The sequence below is a fragment of the Asterias rubens genome, chromosome 10 (assembly GCF_902459465.1).
Source record: "Asterias rubens chromosome 10, eAstRub1.3, whole genome shotgun sequence".
NCBI classification, from domain to species: domain Eukaryota; kingdom Metazoa; phylum Echinodermata; class Asteroidea; order Forcipulatida; family Asteriidae; genus Asterias; species Asterias rubens.
In genome coordinates, this window is record NC_047071.1 from 19,676,518 (window position 1) to 19,704,441 (window position 27,924).

The window sequence follows — 27,924 nt, forward strand, 5'->3', positions numbered from 1 at the left end:
TAGAAGTAAATAATAATAAATTAACAAAAATAAAAAACATTTGAATCTGAGAAACGAATCATATAATTATGAAGATATTCGGCACTTCAGCGAGCAGAGAACGGTAAATATTAACACATGTAATTCTGCAGTTCGCAGACAGAGCCGTCATCAACAAGAATTGTGCCAATCATCTACGCTGGATGAGTAAGTTAATCTTCCGGTAAGAATGACGAGCTTTGATGAGTACATGTAGGCCTAAACACACTTGGACGAGTCCAATTAAAAAAACACAACTTAACAATTAGACAATCGTAATTTTGAATCCATTAAATAAATATTTTATTAATTTTACAAATATATACAAACACAAATAGAAGACACGATACAAATTTGTGACAAGCAAAAAACAAATAAGTTTCTTTTGTAAATGGGTGATATTCTCTAGAAAAGTATTAGATTCCAGAATTTGGTTGATATTGCAAGAGAGGTGGGGGAAAAACGCCGTTGAATATTTCCAGAACAGTGTCTTGATTTCATAACGAGGCGCGAAGAGTTCAAATTACGGCAATCCAAAGAATCAATTTATCATTTGAAAACTATGCCGAGCCCAAAAGAACAGTCTGTGACAGTTTCGATCTTCCCCCAACAGTTTGTGACTGTTTCGGGCATCCCCATTTACATTTGGCGACGGTTTCAGGCACCCCAAATTATGTGGTGACGGTTTCGGGAACCCAAAACACATGTTGGGTTTTTAGGCACCCGAGACGATTGCGCCGATAATGGGCGTTCCAGACGTCAATTTTCAATGCATTTAAAATGTTTTGCTAATAATTATGACTCGAACAATGAAATGCACTATAAACGCTTGAAAAGTTTAAATCATGTGACAAATCACATTTCAGTTTTGTGTAAATTTTGTCAAAATGTGGATTTCGAAAACAACTTCTCGATCAAAGTTATTCTTTCGGGATTGCTTTTAAGAAACATTGTACGTATACTCAACAAGGTAATTTCAGGTGTTTTGTCAGTTTCTATATGGGCTTATACTTTTACACAAGAAAAACGTTGGTTTAAATATATAAAATTTGTTACGACAGATAATGATAATATTGTACATCTTAAAACTTTCTTTCACCTGTTAAGTAAAGATATTCTAAACAATGAAATTTTACAGTAAATGTTGATTAAATTAATTACATGTATGTTAAATAAAGATATCAAAATACTTGTGTCAAGTTTGGAAGATTCTTGATTTGGTCTCAAATTACCATTGTGTTTGTTTTACAAATAGTCACATGGGCAAATTGGAAGAGCTAATTAAATCAGCATTCAAGAAGGTCACATAGGTCATAGAGGTCATATAAAGCTCACGAAAGTCATATGAAGGTCACAAAGGTCATATGACGGTCACAAAGGTCATAAAAAGGTCATGATACAGTACATCCACTTCCTTTCCCATCCAGCTTCATATTGGCTTTCTTCCTGATGTTTTCTGAAATAAAGGACAAATAATATGCTACTTTTTATTCAACGTGGAACAGGTACTATAACTAATTTTATTTCCACACGTTTTCTAGGTGACATCCCCTTCACCTAAAAAACTAAGGAAATCAGCCAAAAAGCTCAATGCTTAACAAAGGTGTACCATTTTCATATTAAAACAGAAGTTGTTCAAAAGACTCTGCTAGGGTCGAAGCATCAGTCCAATAACTTGAGTTGTAACACCCAGGCATACGAACCAAATGAGCATGCCCTCCAAAATTCGGCAAAACAAAGGAGAAAATTCGAGCACAGCAAGAATAAAAATATTGTTAAAAGCAACAACAACAAATAACCGGGTATACTAGAGTTTGGTACGCATGTTATAATTAGTGTAACATTTTGGGCAAGTCAACCCTTCATAAACATTGTGTTTTCATTCATTTTGTTATCCAGGCCGGCTTTTATAAAAACAAACCCCTCCCCCCATTCAAGCCCTCTCTATTTGATTTACCTGCAAGAGTTTTCCTTTCAATGGCGACTAATCCTTCATACAGTCCCTTCATTGGGTTGACTTCTGCTCCGTGTAACCATATCAACAACATCCGATATGTGTGCTCCTTCCAACTCTTCGGACCTAAGAACAATTTCAAGAAAGTTGTTTGATAAGTTATCTCTCACAATACATGTATAAAGATAATTATTCATTTATTGGATACAATAAAATATTATTAATATTGTTTCAATTTACCTGACACCATCAACCCAATATTCTTAGTTGCTCCTTTATGAGCTCATAATGTCAAACCTTAACAACTTGGTTTCAAGTTTTTATAAGAGGTGGCATAACAAGACATTTGGGAGGCCAAACAAAAGCAAAGACATAGTTTGGGTGACAGGGGGTTGTTTATTTGAACCTTTTATTTGTATATTTTTCTCAATTGGAGAGGGGGGGGGGGGCAGGGGTTCTGAGCAGGCTCCTGTTTTTATAAGTAAAGGCTCCTACCTAGACTTATCCCTAGTCCTCCCATCTACCATTGTCCCCAGCCTACCTGTATACTGTGACTGCACTGCTTTGATCTGCTCAGCCGAGAAGCCCCAGTAGAAGACAAGTCTAGTGGCATCGTCTTGGGCTAGCTGCTTAGTGGCTAGCTTCCACAAGATAGGTTTCATCTGACGCTGTTCCTCCGTCGATTCTTTACGGAACTGAATTTGTTCTTTTCCCCTCCTGTAGGGCCGCCCTTCGTTTTTCTTCAGGGAAAAAAATTAAAAATTGGGTTAATTTTGAGATGAACTTTGAGGGAAACATTTTTAACAGTAAGAATAAACATTATTTCAATATTTATTTTAATTTATAAACAACAAAGTAGTGACTGAAAAAAACTACTTACATAAAAAATAAGCCTATCTGCAATTGATTAACATGACTTGGCAAAAAGTATAACATACATAGTTTATGTAATTGTAGTCAGTTCAGTAATAATGCATGAAATAAAACTTAAAATTCACACACAAATATGGAACAGAGTAATGAGAGCATATGAACCCCAGTCATTATGGAGAGATATGTAGATGAAAAAGGAATAAAAACGAAAAAAAAAAGAATTTAAACAACTTAAACTTATTAAGGTAAGGTAGGCCTAAAACTTGTTTCACAAAACATACACCATGGGTGAAATTATAAGCAAATGACAAATTATGAAGAAAGAAAAACAGATAGAAATTTCTGTAATAAGAACATGAAGTTAAATGGATAACAATAGGAGGAATAACTAACTGCCTTCACTAACAGACAATTAGGGTTCAGGATAAAATATTTAAAAAAGGCTGTCAGCCTTTCTTATGACAGAAGGTATATGTACATCTAGTCAGTTTGAAAGCAGACCAGGAAGATGTGACAAATACACAAATCAGAACAAATCAATATCTGAAGTTATTACGAAAATAAAAATGTATAAATGCATATCAAGTTTTTATGGCAGTCATTGATCAAGTACAAAAACAAATGCACAGAAAGAAATGCAGGTATTCAACGAACATAAATATCATTTATAAGAAAGTAGAAACACAGTTGAAAATGTGACTCAACAAAAATGAGCAACATTGTCATAAAAACATTATGTTGCAATCAAATCAAAGCACAAACAAGTACAAGCAAAATATGCAGTTATCCAGGAGATGTACAAATCAAACTGGAAACAATTTAAGGTGAAGAATAAATATTTGGCAGAAATCACACAAAGAAAAATGTTGATACATGTTACATAATACAGTGAGTATGAACTGCAAAGTAAAAAGTAAGCAATGGTAAATTAGTTGTATTCAAGAAAACAAATTGTCAGTAAAGAAATCACAACAAATTCAAATGACACATTAAAAAAGTAAAAGAACAAATTGTTGCTAAAACATCCCCAATGTCTCCTTCTGTATGGATTGAGATACTCCACAAAAATAGACAATCAGACAAATTTTAGGGAGAAAATATTTTTTTTAAATCAAATTTGCGGGCACAACCATGTGTAATTCTCTTTTCTTGGCTCTGAAAAAAGCTGGTGTGGTCTCAATGGTTGATGAAATGCTGAAAATACTGAAATACACTTTGATGAAATACACTGCAATTGCATAATAATCTGAAGAAAGGCAGTTTTACTTTCTTAAAAATATGTTGAGAAAGCTTACCCTTTTAGTGAAGAATCTATCTGCTTTGATAATCATATCAGTTATTGTAACATTCTCTGCTCTAGCAGCCATCATTAAAGCTGTCTTACCAGTCTTGGAAAACAAATTGAGGAAAATATGTTACATATATTAACAAATGATTTTGACTAGAGGGGGATGTGTACCTGCGACCTCCAGATTAACGGGATAGCACTCTACCAACTGAACTATCTCAGTGTGGTTAGAGATTATGTACTTCAAATGATGATGACTAGAGTGGGGTGTGTACCTGCGACCTCCAGATTAACGGGATAGCACTCTACCAACTGAACTATCTCAGTGTGGTTAGAGATTATGTACTTCAAATGATGATGACTAGAGTGGGGTGTGTACCTGCGACCTCCAGATTAACGGGATAGCACTCTACCAACTGAACTATCTCAGTGTGGTTAGAGATTATGTACTTCAAATGATGATGACTAGAGTGGGGTGTGTACCTGCGACCTCCAGATTAACGGGATAGCACTCTACCAACTGAACTATCTCAGTGTAGTTACAGATTATGTACTTCAAATGTTAGACAAGTTTTGTCTATTGGAAAATGATTGAATCCCAACACCTTAATTCAACCTTGGGTCAGCTCTTTAATTCAATAAACCTATTGTAATGTGTACCTTGTCTACTTGATGCACCCAAGCCCCAGCTAACAGAAGCTGCTCAACCTTGGGTCAGCTCTTTAATTCAATAAACCTATTGTAATGTGTACCTTGTCTACTTGATGCACCCAAGCCCCGGCTAACAGAAGCTGTTCAACCTTGGGTCAGCTCTTTAATTCAATCAACCTATTGTAATGTGTACCTTGTCTACTTGATGCACCCAAGCCCCGGCTAACAGAAGCTGCTCCACTACATCAGTCAAATTATTCTCTGTAGCTACATGAAGAGCAAGACGCTTTCTCTACAAAACAATAAAATATCAGATCACTAGAAATTCATTTGTTAGTTAATATTATAACTGTTTAAAACCTTTAAAGAATACTTCAACAAGTCACAAACAGAAAAATAATATTTTGGAACAATCACAAACAGAAAATAATCTTTTAAAGCCATTGGACACTTTCGGAACAGAAAAAAAAAAAAAAAAAATCACCGATTTACAAATAACTTACAGGGTTTACAGAAGGCAATGGTGAAAGACTTCTCTTGAAATATTATTTCATGAAATGCTTTACTTTTTGAGAAAACAGCAAAACAATATAAATTCTCGTTAACGAGAATTACAGATTTATTTGAAACACATGTCATGACACGGCGAAACGCGCAGAAACAAGGGTGGGTTTTTCCGTTGTTTTCTCCCGACTCCGATGACCGATTAAGCCTAAATGTTCACAGGTTTGTTATTTGATATAGAAGTTGTGGTACACAAAGTGTGGGCCTTGGACAACACTGTTTACCGAAAGGGTCCAATGGCTTTAAACAATCACAGAGAGAAAATGAATCTTTTGACCAATCACAAACAGAAGGGCTACAGGCCTTTTACTCACATCATTAAATATGTTAACGCTAGCTCCATTCGAAATTAAAGTCTTCAAACCATCGAGATGTCCTGCTGCTGAACTCAGATGAATGGCAGTGTCACCTCCCTTTAAACCGAAAAGTATTTAGTTAGTCAGAGTTTTCAATCACCTCCCTCAAAACAATGTATAACAACAATCAATAGCTTTGTGTTAGTCATGGGTTATTATAAGCTGTACACAGACATAGTTTAAATAAAAACAATCCGAAAACAATCAACAAGTATGTAGTTGTCATAGTTGAACCTGTACACAGACATAGTTTTCATCCAACCCTTTCATCAGCAACCTTTATAGTCTAAGGGAAAATATTGCAAATATACAACAAGTTATACAGTATTGCCATCAGTAAGAAAACGTAACAAGCAAAGACAACTTCATGAAGAAAACATTTTTAAGCTTGTGGCAACAAAGTTTGAAAAATTGACTTAGGAAAGCAAACAAAAATTTTCAACACTTAAAGACAGTGGACACTATTGGTAATTGTCAAAGACCAGTCTTCTCACTTGGTGTATCTCAACATATACATAAAATAACCAACCTGTGAAAATTTGAGCTCAATCGGTCGCCGAAGTTGCGAGATAATAATGAAAGAAAAAACACCCTTGTCACACGAAGTTGTGTGCTTTCAGATGCTTGATTTCGAGGCCTCAAATTCTAAACTTGAGGTCTCCAAATCAAATTCAAATAAAATTACTTCTTTCTCGAACACTACGTCACTTCAGAGGGAGCCGTTTCTCACAATGTGTTATACCATCAACCTCTCCCCATTACTCGTTACCAAGTAAGGTTTTATGCTACTAATTATTTTGAGTAATTACCAATAGTGTCCACTGCCTTTAAGTTTGGCCACATATAGAAAACAAAATGGTAAACAAGAAATACAATTGGTAAAAAAACCAAGTCAGGACTCAAGCCCAAAACTACAAAATACAAGTATTATGTTTTTAATACAAATTATAGTGAAAAAAGGAAAGAGTTTGGCTATGACTACGGCTATTGCTGGATTGTCATGTCATAGTACGTCCTTAGCAACAGTCGCAGCTGTAGCCATGGCTGCCAATTCAGAGCAGGTCTTAAAATGTGAATCAATTAATGACGTTTTCTATACTAACCTGACATTTTGCATCGAGATCAGTTGAGAAGCTGCTTAATACTTTGATGACCGAGCAGTGATTATTCTGAGCAGCAAAATGAATAGCAGCCATCTCTTTCTGTGGACATGGACAATTTTATCAAGTTAGAAAAATTTCAGATACCATTGCTGGCAGCAAACACAACCAGATTTACTTATCTTTTTTATCAAGGGTTGAACAGATGCCAAGAATGCAATAATGTTAATAATGGAATATTATCTGGTTTGCCTGCTTCCACCTGTAGTGTCCCCGAATAAACCCTAAAAACAAGTCATTAAGATATAAAGACAAGTTCAAGTGACTTGTTTTTGTGCCAGCCTTACTGGGTACAGCTAGCTGTTACAAGCCGAACACATACATTTTAATAATTATTAACTTCAACCGGAGATCCAATACAATGGTCTCTATTGGGTTACAACTCACTAACTCATCCATAGTTGAAAAAGAAATATTACATTTTCTTAACAAGAATATGACAATCATAACACATAATCGAAATGTCACAACCTCATACCTCTTCGGGATATAGACAAAAATTTAATTTGGAGGAATTACCTAAGGCTAGGGGACTTTTAATTCTTCTTTTTTTCATTTTCACATTTGGAAAATGAGTGGATCACAAACTAAATTTGATCTAAAGGCCCTTCTTTAAAAATGATTACATTTTCAAGAATGACTCACCCTTTTTTCCTGAGAAGCCATGAGACATTAAGGAAAGAAAACACAGCAATTATTAGCACTTCAATTCTTGAAATTAAAAAATATACTCTTGAAGTTTCAACAATTATTTTTAAAAAATCATATTATGTTAGAAAACGGGCAATTTAATTTCCTTAGCCAAATAAATAAATCACATATTCAATTATTTCATTAACAACCTCAAAACTTATTGTGCTGTTGATCGAGGGCCCAACGTAGAGTTGCTGAAGCAGAAAATATGGTTTAACACTTCTTTGCTAAGCAAAACTTAGCAGGATATCAGTTACAATTTAACTGGAAAACCTACTCTGACAAGCGAAAAGTTGTTGTGCTAAGCAACTCTTTATTTTTGAACTTGGGCCCTGATCTTTACAAAACAGATGCATTTTTTAATAAAAAAAACATTCGAGTACGTTGATCTATGAGCTAAACATTTGAAAGTCGCTGTTTAAGTTTAAAGAATTAATTTCCAAAGATAAGACTTACATTTGCTTTAACATTACACCCAGCCTTATGAGTCAGAAGTAGCTCCACTACATTGGCATGTCCCTCCTCAGCAGCAAACAGCAGTGGAGTCATTCCCTCCTGTACATGAAATAGCAGTTGGTTCATTACATAATATAAGACTCAAAGAGATCAACAACACACAATGAATTTTATTCTAGTTCAAATATTAACAACATTAAGTGAATTTTCAAATTTGCCCAGTTAAGCATATAAGAGATATCCCCAACAAGGAAACAGAGCAAAGGACCCACAAGGAGACATAAACACCAGTAACAGCCAATATCCACCATGCAAACATTGGTTTAACCTCTATGGTTATAAACTGCTTAAAAAAATGAATAGTAATTCAGTAACTAGACAACAAAGTACTGGTCAATGTGAAATCGGCACTTAGCTTGGCTAGATTTGAGCCCACATCTTTGAAATTGCAAGTGCTGCAGTCTGACTATGGCTCTACAATCTATGGTGAAACAAGTTTGCAGCATTAACTTACCTCATTTCTGATATCAACCTCAAGCTCATGAACTAGTAGAAGGTTAACCATGTCAATCTGTCCTCTCTTGGCTGCTAAATGTAGAGCTGTAGACCCATCCTGCACAATTTAAAATTTAACCAAAAAAATATTAACACAAAATGTTATCTTGAATCAACTTCCTAAACTGATGTGTGACAAATATGTGTCATAACTGCCATTGGAATAGATCATTCGTTGTATTTTGCCTTTTTTTTCACGGAAAGTTCTAAAGTACTATACCGTGCCTCGTACACATTGGTGTAAGGGAACAAACAAATTAGATTCTCCAGAAGACGATCAGAGCCTACTGATCAAAACCTCGAGTTGAAACCAACAGTTCTTTTTAGAACCCCCCAACTCATTAGAGATAGTCATTACATGGTGTTACCGCAAATCTTTCCATATCGTATTTCCACCATGCAAAGTTTCAAATCCTACTCAAACTAGAATCTTTTTTCCCTATGCAAAACTTAACTGTCTATTGAATTACTGTAAATTGTTACAGAGAAAGTAGAAACATTTTAATGGTTGTACTCACCGAGGTCCTAGCCAGTTTATTGCACTTGGCACTGATGAGATAATCCATAGCATCGGTCATGCCATTCTCAGCAGCTAAATGTAATGGGGTTTTGCTTCCCTGCAAAACAATATACATGTATAAATAATATAATTAACATCAGAAGAAGAATATGGATAATAGAATCCAAACAAAATAAGCTTCCTCAATTTAATCCAAAAGTATTCATTCTATAAGTACATGGTGTGGAAAGTGTTTCCTACTGAAGTGGTTCTGATTCATTTGATTAGGTTAGTAGGATTTTAGTTAAGATATCATAATCAACTTATCAACCTGTATGCTCACATTTCAATCATTTCATTTTTCATTTAGCTGTTTACTTTCTTTGGTCAAACTCTTGTCCTTTGGTCGTGTATTTCTCATCTTTACCACGATGGAAATGTTGATGTTAGAAATGTTTGAAAATGGATATTGCCCTTTTTTATTTTGAAAAGATTTCTTTTCACAGTGGCATTTGACACCATTTGAACCTAATGCTGGAGACTTCAGTGGCATTTGACACCATTTGAACCTAATGCTGGAGACTTCAGTGGCATTTGACACCATTTGAACCTAATGCTGGAGACTTCAGTGGCATTTGACACCATTTGAACCTAATGCTGGAGACTTCAGTGGCATTTGACACCATTTGAACCTAATGCTGGAGACTTCAGTGGCATTTGACACCATTTGAACCTAATGCTGGAGACTTCAGTGGCATTTGACACCATTTGAACCTAATGCTGGAGACTTGTAATTTTACCTCCTTTTTGCTGAAGTCTCAACCTATTAGAAAATTAGACCTCCATAAAAATGAGACCACTACCAAATGATAAAATTAAAATCAAGGAAAATCATATAAATCATACAAAAAGCAAGACCTTTTTAAACAAAATTCCTTTTACCAAAATGAGTAAAATTATGAATGAAAAATTATTACATGCAAAATTGTTCCGTGGTTTATGGAAAACTTAAGACAACCTAGAAAGCCATCTTTATGATTCTTCTGATGGAAATGCAACAACCCTAATTGATATACTTTGGGTGGACAGGGAAGTGGGGGTCTTTACTCTCTGCAAGTCCCATGTTTAAACCTTTTATGCACTCTGAGCACTCACTGCATCACATTCATATCCTCATTCTCTACTCAACATTCTTTTGAATCCTAGCAACCACAAGTGCATAGACAGAAATGTATGCACACTTGGTTTAACATAATATGGTCATAGATTTTTAAACACCGTACAAACAAAGCATGACCAGGTAGTTACTTCAAATTCACAGAGTTCTTATTAAAAAAAGTGCATTTTTATCTAACAAAACGAATATCCCAAATAATGAAAAATTCAAATGCATAATGCCAGCAAAATAAATGTCAAAGTAAACAATCAAACTTTTACCGTGCCATTAATAACGAATTAAATATTTCACCATGCATAAAAGTAAAATTAAGAATTGAGCATTCAATATCCCCAAATCATACTCATGACAAAAAGTTTATCATGCAGATTTGCCGAAACCTCAAACATAATCCAAAGTCAAACCGCAATCTCCAAGATTCATCGGTGCATATTTTAATTCTCCAAGATGTGCAACATGCATTCATGAGCCTGCACTACCTTGAAGTGAGATTTTCTTTCCATCAAGGAATCTTCCCCTCGGAACCTAGGCTTGGGCTCCGGCGCCCGTACCGCCTGTTTCCCACCCACTGCAAGATGATCATGGAGGTAACTAAAAGGCGTCGTCGACATTTTTCTCAAATTACCGAAGACAGACGCAGTGGACGGTTTTCGAGAGGCGTAATTATTCTTAACCGAGTCGTTTATCCAAGCTGCTGTCCAACCCTTCAAGGTTAAGATGCATGATGAGTACAAATAGCACAAATTACTTTTTAATATCTTGAAGAATATCAAAATCATTTCCAGGTTTACACACAACAATCCATGAATTATTCCCCACTACAGTTTTGTTTGGTAAAAAATATTGATTAACATGAGATTTATTCTTCACCATAGAATATTCTAAAAGAAAGTAAAATTCCAGGAGACACGCGAAACATAAACATGTTCTGTCTATGAGGATTATTCAAGGATTGTTCTCTGTTAAACCTCAATACAAATGAAGTCAACTTTTTAAAACCGTCATCAAACTGACAGTATGGTCTTCTTGTGTTTGAAGTCCCCATCATACAAATGCCACTCACTTAACTCCCAATTCCTGAATTTTATGATTTTGTTTTGTATTATTCCAGAAACTGCTTATAACACAATGCAAGTCATGGCAATCAAGAAATTTTCACAGGTTTCAAAACCTCTGTATCTGTACATAACAACTTTTCACATTTTGGGATAAAATTAAGATCCACAACACTTTTATAACCCCCCTAATAATGTGGCATATATAAAGCGGCCTCCATAACACAAGCTACCCCTTTGTCGACCCTACCTGGGCGGAGTTTCGCTGTTCCATGAAGGAGCTCTCTGGTCTTATCTTATGGCTTTTGTTTTTCTCTTCATCTTTTTTCGTCTTTGTGCCTAACAAATTGGCAGCTGCACCAAATAACCCGGTCACCTTTTATGAGAGTGTAATGAAAGAAGTGCAGACAATGACACAGACAATAAGAAAAGGGTGACAACAATGCCAAGCTAGGACAGTGATAAAACTCCAGCCCAACCCACTTAATGTTTTGCCCAACTTGGAACCATAAACAAGATAGTGAGACCAAGGCCCAATCTCATAAAGTTGCTTTAAAAGCAGAAAATTATGTAACACAAGTTTCTGCTAAGCAGAAATAAGCAGGACACAAGTTACAGATCGCACATGTGAGATAGTATTTTGGCTGGGGACTTTATTCTGGTAAGCTTATATCAGTGAATTCTAACTTAGAATTTGCCCAAACCATTACAACGTTAAACAAAATTTGACCAGCCCCGCAACAAAGGATGATCTGAATCCTTTATAAAAAACAAGAGCAATTCAACAACAATATTCCAATGCACAGTTGCATAACCAGAGGGGTTGGGTAAGAGGTGCTGGAGCCCCCCCCCCCCCCCCCCACACCCACTTTGAGACCTTGCCTTTACCCCCAAAGTGAAAAGGTGCACAAATGAATTGTTTGATACATTAAACAAACCCTCTCCCATCAAAAACAAAAACTTAATTTTTCCCCCACTTGCCCCCTCCCCCAGCAAATGTGTTTGGTGTCACTGAAAAGAAACGTTGACATTTCACAATATACAATTGTTGCATGCTGTGACGGGGTCCATGACGTTTTGTACACTCAAGGGGGAAAATGGAACCCGAGGCGAAGCCAAGGGTGCCATTTTCCCTCGAGGGTACACAAAACCCATGGACCCCAGTCACAACGTGCAACAATTGTTTTGTTATACCCTTGTATAATTATTATTCCTCTTCTCAAAGTTCTGTTGTCATCTTCAAACATTATTACAACGGACTATTCATTGTTTAATAAGCAGACGAACAAGAAACAATTCCCTCCAACCCGCCGGTTGTCTCGTACACAGCGCGAAATCGACCAACGTTGGGAACGATCAAGGTGATGTACACCGCTTGGAACGATCAAGGTGATGTACACCACTTGGAACGATCAAGGTGATGTACACCGCTTGGACAATCAAGGTGATGTACACCGCTTGGAACAATCAAGGTGATGTACACCACTTGGACAATCAAGGTGATGTACACCGCTTGGAACAATCAAGGTGATGTACACCGCTTGGAACGATCAAGGTGATGTACACCGCTTGGAACAATCAAGGTGATGATGTACACCGCTTGGAACAATCAAGGTGATGTACACCGCTTGGAACAATCAAGGTGATGTACACCGCTTGGAACAATCAAGGTGATGTACACCGCTTGGAACGATCAAGGTGATGTACACCGCTTGGAACGATCAAGGTGATGTACACCACTTGGAACGATCAAGGTGATGTACACCGCTTGGAACAATCAAGGTGATGATGTACACCGCTTGGAACAATCAAGGTGATGTACACCGCTTGGAACAATCAAGGTGATGTACACCGCTTGGAACGATCAAGGTGATGTACACCGCTTGGAACAATCAAGGTGATGATGTACACCGCTTGGAACAATCAAGGTGATGTACACCGCTTGGAACGATCAAGGTGATGTACACCACTTGGAACGATCAAGGTGATGTAAACCGCTTGGAACAATCAAGGTGATGATGTACACCGCTTGAGTGTGCACAGATTTACATCAAACTTGCAGAGTTTGAAGATTATGGTGGTAGAAAGCTTCCCTGAAAATATTACTTGCTGAGGTGCTGAAGTTTTTGAGAAATGAGTAAAACAATGTAATGAAAATATTTTTTGTTCCAGGAGGTGTCATGAGATGAAAACTATTAGCTAACTATTATGTAAAATTGTATTCTTATGACATTGTTGTACTCATTTCTAAAAAACTACAGCACCACCTCAGCAACTAATATTTTAAGGTACGCTTTTCCCTATCATTACCTTCAAACGATGTAAGTATTTAAGTACACAGATCCTGAGTAGTGCTTGCTCAGCTGACAATATTCTTCCTGGCCGTGCTAGTGCATTTCAGGCAAATACTATTTACATACCTTTCCACCAACCGCTCCGATGCTTGGCAATATCCCTCCTTCCTCATCATCAGATTCCATATTGTCCTCTTCAAGATGATTCTCAACGATGTATTTTAAGACATTGATGTGTCCACGGGATGCAGCACAGTGAACTATAGTTAGACCTTGCTGTTTGCACAATCAACAAATATTCAGTGTTATCATTACATTAAATAATTTTCAACAGATGTTAAATTTTACTGGGCGTTTTGGTGGTCTAGTGGTAATACACCTGCTCTAGAGTGGCAAAGGTTGTGGGTTGCAATCCAACAGTGTACAGTGGTTTACACCAATGGTGTATGGATAAACTATAAACATGATCATTTAAATAATAAGATAAAATATCTTTAAAGGCAGTGGACACTATTGGTAATTACTCAAAATAATTATTATCATAAAACCGTACTTGGTAACAAGCAATGGGGAGAGGTTGATGGTATAAAACATTGTGAGAAACAGCTCCCTCTGAAGTGGAGTAGTTTTCGAGAAAAGAGTAGTTTTCGAGAAAGAAGTAATTTTCTACGAATTTGATTTCGAGACCTCAGGTTTAGAATTATTTTGAGGTCTCGAAATCAACCATCTAAACGCACACAACTTCGTGTGACAAGGGTGTTTTTTCTTTCATTATTATCTCGCAACTTCGACGACCAATTGAGCTCAAATTTTCACAGGTTTGTTATTTCATGCATATATGTTGACATACACCAAGTGAGAAGACTGGTCTTCGACAATTACCAATAGTGTCCACTGTCTTTAAAAAGGAAGATTTAGTGAAAGGTTCAAATTGAATTATCATCAATGAGTTACATTGTAAATTCAATGAGCATTTCATTGATCAAATATTCTAATATAATATGAACATCATTTCAATCACGTAAATCAATACAATTCAGAAGAATCAATTCAATAATCAAGATACCACAATTAATAGAATATGTCTTGATCAATTCCATCAAAATCAGAAATTCAATATCCAAATTAATTCAACGCCAAAGATCGTTATTATTTCATTAGCCCATATCACAATCCGTTGTCAAAATCAATGAAATAATAATGATCATAAATCTGTCATCACTCAATATAATACAAACACCAGCCACTTTTATTGTAAATTTCAACATCAAATGAACATTCAGTATTTGTATTGAACCAAGAGTGTCAATATCTTAAATTCTACATCAGAAACAATTCAATAATCAATGCCACCATTGCAACAATGAAAATCACATCGATCAGTTTAATAATTAAAGTTAATATCGAGATCGATTGAGTAAAATATTATGAGCCTACCTTGTTTTCACATTTGACTGTAGCTTGGCCCATCACTAAAGCCTCCATTGCTTGGTCATGACCAAACCATGCTGCCCATAGCATAGCATTCATCCCAAACTGTCAAGAAAAAAGGAACAAATTATTATTTAATTTTTAAAATCTTTTCGCTTTTTTTTCTAGAAAAAAAAAAAGAACTTGGAGAATGATGTGGTGTCCATTCAACCCAGACGGAGATACTTTTTGGGAAGAGCAGGCCTGGAACTTGAGAGGGCAAAGCCCTTTAGGGCACTCTGAAGGGCCACCAGGCCATGACTAGGGGCAACAGAGGCCACTGCCTCCAGGGCATGTGTGTTATTCCAGGCTTGAAAGGGATGGTATATAGCTAGGCTTGTCACCAACTTGAAAATATAGAAAGGATTCAAAATCTACTGAATCTAATCCGTTTAAATCTCACCTTATCTGCTGCATCAACACTGACATCAGCGTCCAGTAATGACCTGATGACCTCCACATGACCTTGACCTGCGGCTAAATGAAGAGCCGATCGGTCTTTCTGCACAAAAGATTTAGAAAATAATTAAATTATCAACAAGTTTCAAGACTAAAGTTTTTGTGTAAAGGGTGTTTGGTTCGGGCATGCTTATAATGTTTGTGTCCCAGCAAGACATAACCATCAGTAACTTTGTGATTATGTTGTATATTAATAAATGGTCACCTCAGACACCCACCAGTTGAAGCACATGCCAAACCAAATCCCAATCCATTAAAATTAAAACAAAATAAAAAGCACAACTGACAAACTACAGTCCAATAGCAAAACGTTAACTCAAAGCTTCCACAAAATTCAAATAAAAGATGAAATTTTATCAACAATAAACCTGGACTTTTTTTATGTAAACACATTATAGTTGGTGGGTGTATGAAATGGTGGGTGTTGGAGAGTTGGTATAATATTGGTGTGCGTAGGTAATTGAGCAGCCTTGAATTTATATGCAGGTCTCCTCCATCTAAACAGCTGTTTATCACATGTACATGTACCTCCTCCATGATGTACCACAGCTGCTACAGGAATGAACACTTTGTTATGCAAATTAGCACATATCTAAAGCGCAGTTCAAAGAATGTGTGTACTTTTACAAATAATGCCTTTAAACTCTTTGCACAAACTATGCGTGAACTATTTACTTTTTATTAATTTATTTAATATCAATTTTGCATTCATTTTTTCTGTTTTCATTTATTTTTACAAATGTGTATAACAGTTTATCTCGATCTAATTCTAATCACCAGTTTGATTGATTTGTTTTTAAGTTCTCCACATTTTGCCTTAGTCTTTGTAGATTTATCTTGATCGATGTAGACGACTATTTTGTACATGTGGAGAGACATAAAAGAAATCATTAAGATTTCAGTCGCTTCCTGGAATAAAATCAGCACCAATGTAACATTTACCAGTTACTTTGTTTTATATGTTAGTTGATTCAAGTTGAATTGCGATGCAAATAATTTCACAAATGACTTTTTCGGATTTCTTTCTTTACCTCATCCATGCAGTTCACATTGAGGCGACTTGTGTTCTTTTCTTTGATAAATCTGTTAACTTCTTCAAGATTTCCAGTCCTGGCAAGTTCATGAAACCTCTTCTCAATGGGAAGTACTGCAATAAAACAAAAATTTAAAAGCTAAGACATATTTCTTTGACGCTTAGATTTTTTTTTTTTTTTTTTATATTTATTTTGGGGGTGGGTTAGTTGGGGATGAGGTGGGGTATTGGTAGTGTGGAGGAATAAATTGATTGAGGTTGCCAAATGGGATGGGGTGTGGTACATATTTTAAGGATGGGGATGCCAAAATATGAAAACAAAAATTAAACAACCCCAGAATCACCTCTTTTTGTTAAGGGGACATATTTGTTTTTCTTCCAATGTCTCATTGTTTGGTAAAATGGGTGTAAATGGATGATACAAACAAGATGGTTAGCTGCAGCTGCACAGAAGTGTTTTCAAGTTAAAATCACACACTGACAATTCTACAAGCATGACAGCCTCAGACTGTAGGAACAAAATAGAGAATTTGAAGCTGTTGCAAAAAAAACCATAAATATTATTGCAGGGAAATGAGTCTCCCTCGCATCATGGACGATAAATTTCTACCTCCATGCTGGCGTATTACACCAAAACACCAGATTGTCCGACTGAAACAACTTGTTCCACAAAATGTACATTGACCACGCAGTACACGTAGCCATGGAAATTACATCCCGCCCGTGCTGTAACCAGTTACTGGCACCACCACCCTCCATGATTGCACCACCATTCTCCACACTACACTGTGACAACACACATGGCACACAATGCAATCTATTATACTTACACACATCCTCTGAGTCAAAGTCAAATCTCTGCCCTCCCGAGTCCGACATGACTAATGTGCAAACTATTTACTTCAAATCCGACGACCGTACACTGATGTTGTTCCAATGCCAAACAACCATTTTAAAACGCTGACAAAACTGCAAACTACTCGCCTAGAAATTAACAAGGCACTCTCTTTGTAACAGCCCTCAACTCGTCGAGTATGGTAATCTACTTATGAAATGCCTAACAGGTCAGCTCCGTTCATTTAATTCACAACCAGTTAAATGCAGCATTTTCAATGTAACCTTCATTGCAGTTTGTTCTATTGTTAGTAAAATTTCAGCCAGTCCTCTATGAACGTTTCTAGCCAACCTCTCACCGTTAGAACGCACGGGTACATAATCCATTGGTTACTCACAGTTCAACAGGTGTATTTGGCTCAACTCGGTAAACGGTACGGTATTGCGTGGATAGATTGGCGCCCTGTACCAATAATCGTGTTAACGGTTGTTACAAAGGACTGGGAACCTCTCGGCTTTGGATCGGCGATTACCAAGGATAAATTTGTAATAATGCTGGTTGCGGGAATTCGTTTAAGAAAGAAACACTTGAAAATGTATTTGGTGTTTTTTAATGAAACGTTAAATAACACTCGAGTTTGATAAAGGATGTTGTAAAATCAACACTGATTCAAAAGTTGGTTTTTATTTGCCTTCGTCACGCTGAATTTAGCCCACTGAATTGTTTCCCGGTATAACCAAAACATCTATCATAATAATCTAAATAATATAATGCAAGAAAGTTGTCGGGGTGATTGTGCGAGCAAATTTACACAAGAGGAAGTTGAAGATATTGAGAGAATTTGTGAGCGAAAGGAAAAAGAATTTATATTTAAAAAAAAAAAGACAAAGAATGTTTAGGAAAAATCCCATGCCGTTCTTTTTTAACTAATCTAGTTTTCAATTATATTTAATATCGTATTTTTATCATTAGCAGAACTTAGAAATAGTGGGGGTAAACACTTCAAATAATATCTAGTTACAATTATCATGTAGCCTAAGGAGTCGGAGTTATCATTCCGAGAAGGAAAACATCCTTTTGGAACACGCGGCGTGCAGAGCCGTGCGTGTACAAAATCAACAGGTCACGTGACGACACTGAAACGCTTACAAAGAATATCGAGAGAAAAAAACGTTTGTTGAGAAAAAATCACTTGTCGTTCCTTTTTACGCATTTTGCCTTCAATTAAATCATTTGTGTTAACGTATTTTTATCATTAGGAACTTAACAATAGTGGATACAAATAAAATGGGGCTGAAATTGCTCCTTGGTTCGGGGTTAATGTTAGGGTTTAGTTTAAAGGTCAGTATTTGGAGGGGGTAAAGTGCCGTAGTCACCCAAAAAACTGATAACAATGCCGTTAGAGAGTGACAATATTCCGACCCCATGAATTCCCCGGAAATGTTCGTATTCTGCCATCAATTCATTCGTTATGAAATAAATTTGTATCCCATTTACTCAATTAAGATATTCATTTTGGTCAAAATGAGGATACACGTGGTGGCAGGATAAGGAAATCTTTCCGGGATTTGTTCTTAACACATTGTTTTTGTCCGTCCTAAACAGACCGGTTTTATGACTTTACCATCGTCCGCTGATACTGAGACGTACACCTTCCCGTATTGCCTCTTGGTCTTTTTTCCTCCATATGAAATTTGAGTTTGTTGCACCATGGTGAAGAGCAAGGTTGAAAATACAATAAAGTATCAAAAGGTGAATTTTTCTCCTCGCTTGAACCTGCAGTACTTGACGCTTACAAACTCCAACCAACAATGTCTGTACAACCTCCAAGACTTATATTATACCATAGGTCATTTACAAGCCAACCTGATTTAGAGGGATCCTCCCTCTATTATATACTGGACAAAGCGTAATTCCCCCCTATACAAGTTGAAATAGCCTCTCCGTTGTCATGACAATTTGAATAAGAAAAGGAGCGTTTCTCCTTCGGTGGGCATCATCCTCAGTAAGTGATGGAGTGACAAAAGAAGGAATTTTGCTTTTATTTAAGCTTCGCCAAGTAATGGTAGCCTCCTATTGCTCCATGATGTTAGCCTATATTGGATGGGTGCACAGTTTTATTCTCCACCGAGCAAACATAAATAACGTATCAAACAGTTATTCGGGGAAAAGGGTAACGTGAGGAGGAAAAAGGGTCACTGGTAAGGGGCATTGGTTGTCTATAAGAAGTTTGTATTTTGTTTTTATTCATTATTTTTGGTGTTTATATACTTTTATTATTTTTAATTGTGTTCTACTTTATAAATGCAGTAACTGAACAATTAATGGTGTTACCTTGTAAGCAAAACACAACAACAACAACAACAACAACAACAACAACAACAAAAACAAAAACAACAACAACAACAACAACAACAACAACAACAACAACAACAACAACAACAACAGCAGCAACAACAACAACAACAGCAGCAACAACAACAAACAATAACAACAATAACAACAGCAACAACAAAAACAACAACAAAAACAACAGCAACAGCAACAACAACAGCAACAACAACAACAAAAGGGCCTTCATTTTTAGGTCATAGAATATTAAACTCCTTTCCATACACATATATATAGGCTGTATACACGTAACGCATGTTGATGTCAAATACCACTTCCAGATGACTTTAAAAACAAGTTGATAACAAAGAAAATGAAGCCCTAGGACCTTGTCACATGAGACAACTTTTACAGGCAACTTTGAAAATCGTTAACATTCAAATGTGAATTGATTGTATTCTTTGAGATAAACTGAAACGTACAGTGCTAACACACATCGGTGTGCGGGTACAAACCAAAATTAATATTCTTTATCCCCGATGCAAATTAACATCTATATCGTTGCGGTACCCGCTGCCAAAACATAGGATTCGAACTGCCTCTAGCTACCGGGCAACCTCGGTAGTCTAGTTGGTAAGACACTGCTCTAGAATAGGAGACTTTCCAACGCTAGGCGGCAGCAGACATACCGGGTAAATTTCCATTGTCTACGTAGTTCTGAACATGCGCATAATTCTGAGAACAATGGATTTACCCGGTAAGTCTGCTGCCCTCTATCGTCCCAGAAAGTCTCCCATTGCAAGGGTCGTGGGTTCGAATCCCACCCGAATAACATGCCTGTGATATTTTTTCACAGGTCTCGGGGAAAGTACTGAGTATACAGTGCTAACACACATCGGTGTATGGGTAAAAACCAAAATTAATAGACTGAAACGTGTTGCCTGTAAATATCCTGGTGTGACATGGCCATTAGGATAGGAAGTAGAGTGTAGTTAACTTACAAATACTGGCTTTATTTGTGACTGACACTGCTGTAAGGTGACTATTCTCGGCTTTAAACAAAAAGAGATGAAAAACAATAAGTTGTAGGTTGGTAATTAAAGACACTGGACACTATTGGTAATTGTCAAAGACCAGTCTTTTCACTTGGTGTATCTCAACATATGCATAAAATAATAAACCTGTGAAAATTTAAGCTCAATCGGTCATCGAAGTTGCGAGATAATAATGAAAGAAAAAACACCATTGTCATATGAAGTTGTTTGTGCTTTCAGATGCTGATTTCGAGACCTCAAATTCTAAATCTGAGGTCTCGAAAATTACTTCTTTCTCGAAAACTACTCAACTTCAGACGGACCTGTTTCCCACAATGTTTTATACCGTCAACCCCTCCACATTACTCGTTACCAAGTATGGTTTTATGCTAACAATCATTTGGAGTAATTACCAATAGTGTCCACTGCCTTTACGTGCCATAACAACGTTACAACACAGTTATCTATACAACACAGCGATCGCATTACGTTATGACTTCGGGACTCGAACCCCGAACCAAGGTTTCAAGAAACCGACGATTCGAATCAAACCTAGAAAAATTGTTATTACTTGATTAATATACCACACACCCCCTTGTCCTTGTAAATTAATTGGTGGAGCACAACTCATGTGCCATCTTTTATTTCGCCATTATTATTGCCACAACCCTTCACAATTTAATATTGGAGGCCAATATGGACGCTTCACAGCGTCGTTTGCATCAAAAACAAAATGATTGTTCCCGCCCGTCTTTCTAAAGAAGACAAGGTTTATGTCTGCATTTAATGTGGTGTTTTATAGAATGTCATAGTGTGTTGTGAACGAGTTTCCTCTCTACTTTGTGTTTATTGCAAAAGAAAATCAAAATGAAAAAGATCTTGCCTGTGTGGGTATAATAAAGAAACAAATAATTGACAGCATTTTTTATGCAATGACGCAAACTATAACCACAAGGTGAAGTATAGACTCCATGAAGCGAATGCATCAAATATTTTGTCTTGACTATTTGCTGTTGTTAACGATTTGAGAAACTTTTTTTCTTCTAAAGTATTTTTTTTCGTTGTTTTTTGTTTGTTGTCGTCGTTTCATGTCGTCGTCGTTGCTGTTCCATGTCGTCAGCGTCATCGTCATCAGCATAGTTTAGTCTTATCGTTGTTTGAGTTAATCGATTTGATTTGAGGGAGAGAGAGATGGGGGAGGGGAAAACTTGGTTTCTCACCTTTGAGCTTGTGTTTGTTTTTCACATGCCGATGTCGAAGCCTGGCTTTGACTCTATCGACAGAAGACACAGACCTCGGATTCACGGTAGTAGTAGCTAGGCCATCGGTCCGGTATTCACTGGATCTACTCCAATCATCAATTTGGTTCTCCCCCTGTTCCCGGAACCCACTCGACCTATCCTGGAATGAACCATAGTTTCTGGCTAAGACAACTCGACTGTCAGTCCTGATCCTCAACTCACCGTCAATATCCATGTATTTACCGCCGGAACTCCTGGAGTACTTCGGATCTGATGAAGAATATACCAAAGTGTTAGTGGTTCTATTGTCGGGTTGCTGACTTCAGAGCCTCCAACTCGTGGAAGTTGCAGGTAATTTGAGTTTGTTGTATCATCTCCATCCTCGTCTATGGTTGGGAGGGATGTACCGCTATATCCGCTATAGTTACTACTCATGACTAGGTGAATGTAGTTCAAATAGTTGTCAAATTGTGCATCACTCAGGTATATTAATGTTATTAATCAACTTGTTTTAAGACACAATGTTCAGGGGATATAGGTTAACCCGCTAAGAACAAAGCATATTGTAAGTCATAATTAAACAACAATTGCGTATTATGTTCTGTACACACAAAGAAACGTATGTCTGGGTTGTAGACAATCGCATAGAATTACTGGTTGGTGTCCTCGGACCTAACAATGAATTTCTGATAATGAATTCCTGATATTTGTGCTGGTTGGAAAAACTCCACGACACATTTAATAATAATTGTTTAAAGAGTCTAGCTAGTAATTGAATGAGTCTAGCTAGTAATTGAATAATGTAGGCCTCATTAAAATAAAATAAAAAATAAAAAAAATGTCTTGAAAACCAAAGGGCGTTCTTGGCATGATGCTTATTTATTTACGTATTGTATATATTTTTGTATTCTCCATTTTTGGAGGTTTTGAGGAAATAAATAAATTATAATTGTGTGGGTATGCTCATTTTTGGAACCTCATGGAGACCAATGAAGAAAAAAATGAAAATAATATTATGACTCCATATAGATGAATTCTAAGGCTTCCCATGAACACCGTGCAAAGTCTTTGGGAAACCGTTTATTGTAGGGAAGAACAAAATAATGCTCCACAAGGATGAATTTTTGAGAAGGGGTGCGTTTCTATGTACTTATTTCGTTTTGGCTAAATCGTCCTGAGGCGCGTGTGTGCCCGGTCATCAATTCTCTAATACTTTGCTCATAACGGTCAGCGTTTGGTCCCTGATACTTTTTGATTCACCACTCGGCAACTTGTTACTTTAAAGCAAAACGGTGTAAAGTATACTGAACACGAAGTTGTTGCGTCTGAATGTGTTTTCGTAAGTTTTATCTTGGTCAATCCTGGTGGGTGGGGGGACCCCAACCATCACACTATTCAGTTTGTCAACTTCTGACACGAGCGGACCCTTTTCCTTCCACTGGAACCAAACCAAGTCTTGTGCGTATACACTTTGGACCCATCATAACCAAGGACTGATTCTTGCTCTTATGGACACATTCAGACGTCTCTGTTTATTTGAATATTCATTCTGGCGAATTTTAACTTCCCGACAATCTCATACTAATGTTCAAAACGTCTTTTAAAAAACGAATTACCATAAGACTATACTGGTAGGCGGAATGAGCAATTGTCGTTTTGAAAGTCACCTGGAAGTGGTATTTTGTCAAAATAAAGCTTTTGTCAATAAAATATGTGTTTTGATGAGTGGAATATGAATAAACAATTAACTAAGGTTTAACAAAATTAGTTTCCATGTTATTACCAAATTTGAAAATAAGCCCGACCCGAGATGGCGCTGTGGGTGAAGTCAATCGAGGCGCGATGAGTCGCATGCAGTGCCGACACAAGATAGTGACGCTTGTCGCAAGCTAAAAAACATGCCCTCAAAGTTGAAACAATACCTGATTTTTTTTTCACGTTAAGCAAATGCTCCTTTAGGTTCGTTATGTCATTCAGGTACCTTCTTCGACTTCCCCACTGGCTGGAAAAATTGTTGGAACTTTTCTCTTCATGTCAAAATGTGTAGTGTTTTCCGGATTCTCGAAGCACGACGGCTCGAAGTGTTTGTTGCACAGCGCTGGAAAAGACGTCGGACCGGACCACTTTGCAAACTGAACCCATCTTGAGTTGTTTTGCTGCATCCAGCAGCAATACACCTGGTCGACATTGCCGAAAAAATGCAAGAACAAAACCTTTTTCGAAACGTACAAACTCACCACTAGGACTTGAATGTTATTGCACGTACATGTGTTCGATGTTCGAACGAGGCAAAGTCTGCCTCGATTGACGTCACAAAAGGAGTAGGCGGAGTCACCCCAACACAACTTTATTTATTTATTTTAAACATATAAATCGTTAAAAACAATTGCTAACAAAATTATGTTATTGTTCAGAAACATATATTCTAATGGTTGGAAAAAAAAGTATATTTCCAGGTGACTTTAAGCGTTTATTTTATTTACTGTTGATTGACCTTATTAATCTCTTATTGGTCTAACAGATTCGGACCCCTTGGATCCAAAACAGGGACTCGACAACATCACTAACAGGTTTGTAGGAAAGAATTATCATAAACACTTGGTAACGAGCAATGGGGAGATGTTGATAGTAGCATTGTTAGAAACGACTTCCTCTGAAGTAACGTATTTTTTTATTTTTTTTTTGGGGGGGGGGTTGAATCTGAGAAGACTTTGTCAGGCATCTGAAACCACACAATTTTATGCAACAATGGTGTTTTTTTCATTCATAACATTATCTTGCAACCTCGATGACTAATTGAGCCAAATTGCCCCCATAATTTTAGGCCTACTATTCGTTATTTTATGCATGTTGGGATTAACCAAGTAAAAAATAATGGTCTTTGACAATTTTACAGAACGTGTGGTACTTTACTTTGAATCCTACCGTTATTTATTTGATAATTACATTTAAACAGGCTTACCAATTCCGACATAGTGTGTTTCGTAGTACTTTTTGGTCCCCGGTAGTATACCATGTTTACAGCAGCGGAAACAGCAAAACAGAGTGCCGAAAAGTTTAGATTTCACTCCCGTTCCATGCTTGTCGCCTCTCTTGTGTCGAAATCGCTTCCACCAACCCATGGCGACTGTTATATCAGTCTACTTGAATCTGTAGACCTTGTCCCTTTGCACCGTCAGGTAACTTTAATTACAAATAAAAATAAAAATAAAAAAATACAACAATAAAAAATACAAGGAATACTCAATCAGATTATCAATATCACTGACAAATCAATTAATTGTCCATGCAATGGCATGGTGTTCATATTGATAATGAATGGCACACACATATAAACACGCTGAAGACAATTATAACTCATGGGGGAGGGGGTGAAGGAGGGAGGGTGAAGAGGGCACCAATTTGATAACAACGATAAATGTCTTACCTACGGAGGCCATTAAATGACATGGGATTATGTTCTTCTCGTGGAATCGAACGCGATCCGTCATGGAAACTCAGTCTGTTGGAAGATGATTGTAAACTGTAGCAGTATGCCGATAGCAAACTGATTCGAGTCAAATATTTACTTCCCATCATGCATCAATTTATGCTTCTTCTGACATAATGTGAAGAAGGTGATCTAGCAACAGCAAATCTCTCTCAAACATTGGTTTAACGCTTATTAGTTACACAAATCAATTATACGTTTACGTTTACGTTTACGTTGGTGACTCGGCAGGATCCTAAAGTGCAACGATATCATAGGGAGCTGAAGATCGGACACAAACAATCAAAGTACACTTTTGTCAAATCAGCGGTTGGCTTGGCCGGATTCGAACCCACAACTTCGCGATTGTAAGTTCTGTAGTATTAACCACTTATACAACTCGGCCCGTAGTTACAGTGTACTCCCCGGATTGCTTCGTTTTCCTCTCCCTCGTTGCTGTCCACAATAACATTATATTTCTCAACTACCATAAGCCATTTTAAAATCCACTGATTTGGCTTTGGATTCGGCTTCAGGTTTCGTTCATTCTTCTGAAGTCCTGACGAGCACTTACGCAAGCAGTTGTTAAAACAACCGCGGGGCCAAGCTAGCCGCAGCTGAGTCTGGAGCCGAAGCCGTGTTTTCGAAAAGGGCCATTGTGACGCTTTGTCATCCCAGTCCATAGAGAAATGACCACTGTGGTCATATCAGCCCGTGTGACAAGGAATTCGTCACTAAGAGTGTGAATTTTAAATGAATTTATCTTCCCTAAATCAAAACGAAGACATTATTTGCGAGAAACAAGAATTGAAATCGCTATGGCCCAAGTGCCACACATGACTAGACATTATTTCCTATTAGTGTTAATAAAAATAACTCTAATTGAGTAGGTGTGGTTCGTTCTCAAGAGAGCCGTAGGTTTCAACTCTATGGTTTTTGTTAAGATTTATTTCATTCCTCGATTGGAATAGAAAAGCTTACAGAGATTAAAAGGATGTGTGGGCTAATTATTACATGGATAAAAACAATATTGCGAGTTGACATTCAGTACCGAACAGCTTTCAGCCACTGCAGTTAATTTTTTTTGTCAACTACATGTATATTATGCACACTGTATGGTAGTCGCATCAACGTACAAATAAATAACACAATACCTACCGGTTGTTCAGTGCGAGTTTCAGGGCAAAGACCACGGTCGGAGGGGGTACAAGCGAGATCGTCACTGCCGTGGATTATGCTTCTTTCCGGGCAGACTTGCTCTGTAAATTGTGCTCTGATTTGCATGGTATTTGTGCAGTGAACTCCGTGATATTCTGACAAAAATAGCTCTGTAGTTATCTCAATAAGGGCAAAGGCAAGGCCCTGCCACAAATCAAAGGGGATATGTTACCAAACATTGCCAAACTCGTAGTTTGTTGTTTGGTTCATGGGCGACCTCCACATGCTATTTGATGTCCTTTGTATATGTTCAGAAAGGATAAACAATGGGATCGGGGTGCTGAGTCCGACGGGGGTAGCCCTTAGAATAGACCCGCTGATAAATAATGGGATCGGGGTGCTGGGTGCGACGGGGGTAGCCCTACCCGCTGCCCCGTGTCGAGCATGGTATCGGGGTGCTTGGTGAGAAGGGGGTAGCCCTACCCGCTGATCGGGGTGCTGGGTACGACGGGGGTATAGCCCTACCCGCTGCCCCGTGTCGAGCATGGTATAAACGTTTTGTATAGGGAATCATTCAAGCCAACATCATGCAATAAGCAGACAAGCAAAATACATTTCAGTTAAGGCATTTTTAAAGTTTATTTCGGGTTTATTGCACATTTCCATCTTTGAAGCTGCATATGTAGTTGTGTCCACCCCCGTGCAAAACCGTCCTTGCAGTAAATTAAACGCCATTTGTCGACGGAACACGTTCGCCATTTTTTTACAAGCTAAGTCATGAATGACATGGGAAATGTTCGGCCGTTGGGTATTCGTTGCAATCATGAAATACGTGAATATTCATACTGCATATACGTAGGTTCCGTGCATGCACGCTCGCTTTACGCGCGCACATACATGTACAATCATGTACATGTCCACCGGACGGTTTTTGCATAGCCCCGGACACGATTGCATATACAAAAGTGTCCGGGGCGGACAGTATTGCATGGCGGACACGATTGCATCTGACACCGGTGTTCCAGGGAAATCTGTCCCCTGGAGATTCTGACACACATGGTCACACCATGGGAAATTAACATGGACTGAAGGAGGATGATTCAATAGAGGGCGCTATCAGAACAAGTCTGTACACAGTGAATCTCCTGCAACACCGGCACGTCAAATGTTGAAGTTTCAAGACCCGCGCAAGTCATCTTCTTCGTTTAGAATTTCATGAGAGAACTTGTTTATTATTCAAGATTCATAAATACCTCAGACAGTTTAGCTATTCCTATTGGTGGGGAGCGCGTCACGTGGGT

At 37.5% G+C, this 27,924-nt stretch overlaps 1 protein-coding gene across 4 annotated transcripts; it reads right to left on the reverse strand.

The window, feature by feature from the left end:
* Positions 1 to 294: 294 nt before the first annotated feature.
* Positions 295 to 26,900, reverse strand: LOC117295356 (ankyrin repeat and death domain-containing protein 1A-like). 4 transcript variants are annotated; one of them, XM_033777956.1, is made up of 20 exons: positions 26,624 to 26,900; positions 24,959 to 25,179; positions 21,976 to 22,266; positions 20,723 to 20,773; positions 16,554 to 16,669; positions 15,467 to 15,565; positions 15,031 to 15,129; positions 13,720 to 13,869; positions 11,550 to 11,675; positions 9,087 to 9,185; positions 8,528 to 8,626; positions 8,014 to 8,112; positions 7,510 to 7,518; positions 6,808 to 6,906; positions 5,663 to 5,761; positions 4,978 to 5,076; positions 4,141 to 4,233; positions 2,514 to 2,712; positions 1,976 to 2,098; positions 295 to 1,474 (listed from the first exon to the last, which is right to left on the reverse strand). In XM_033777956.1, exons 2-20 carry the CDS (start codon positions 25,116 to 25,118, stop codon positions 1,410 to 1,412), a joined length of 2,175 nt encoding a protein of 724 aa, XP_033633847.1. In that variant the 5' UTR covers positions 25,119 to 25,179; positions 26,624 to 26,900; the 3' UTR covers positions 295 to 1,409. The 4 variants fall into 4 exon arrangements, with proteins under 4 accessions (XP_033633847.1, XP_033633848.1, XP_033633849.1 ...); XM_033777957.1 differs by lacking the exon at positions 7,510 to 7,518; XM_033777958.1 differs by lacking the exons at positions 20,723 to 20,773; positions 21,976 to 22,266; positions 24,959 to 25,179; positions 26,624 to 26,900 and adding an exon at positions 19,015 to 19,240.
* Positions 26,901 to 27,924: the final 1,024 nt, after the last annotated feature.

Bases quoted from the DNA above. Each gene is read 5' to 3' on its own strand.
- LOC117295356 (XM_033777956.1), bottom strand. From the start codon at position 25,118: ATGGGTTGGTGGAAGCGATTTCGACACAAGAGAGGCGACAAGCATGGA. The intron at 4,234-4,977 runs GTACACATTACA...TTGTTTTCCAAG, and splicing joins GGGTGCATCAAGTAGACAAG to ACTGGTAAGACAGCTTTAAT. The intron at 2,099-2,513 runs GTAGGCTGGGGA...AATTGTTCTTAG, and splicing joins AGTGCAGTCACAGTATACAG to GTCCGAAGAGTTGGAAGGAG.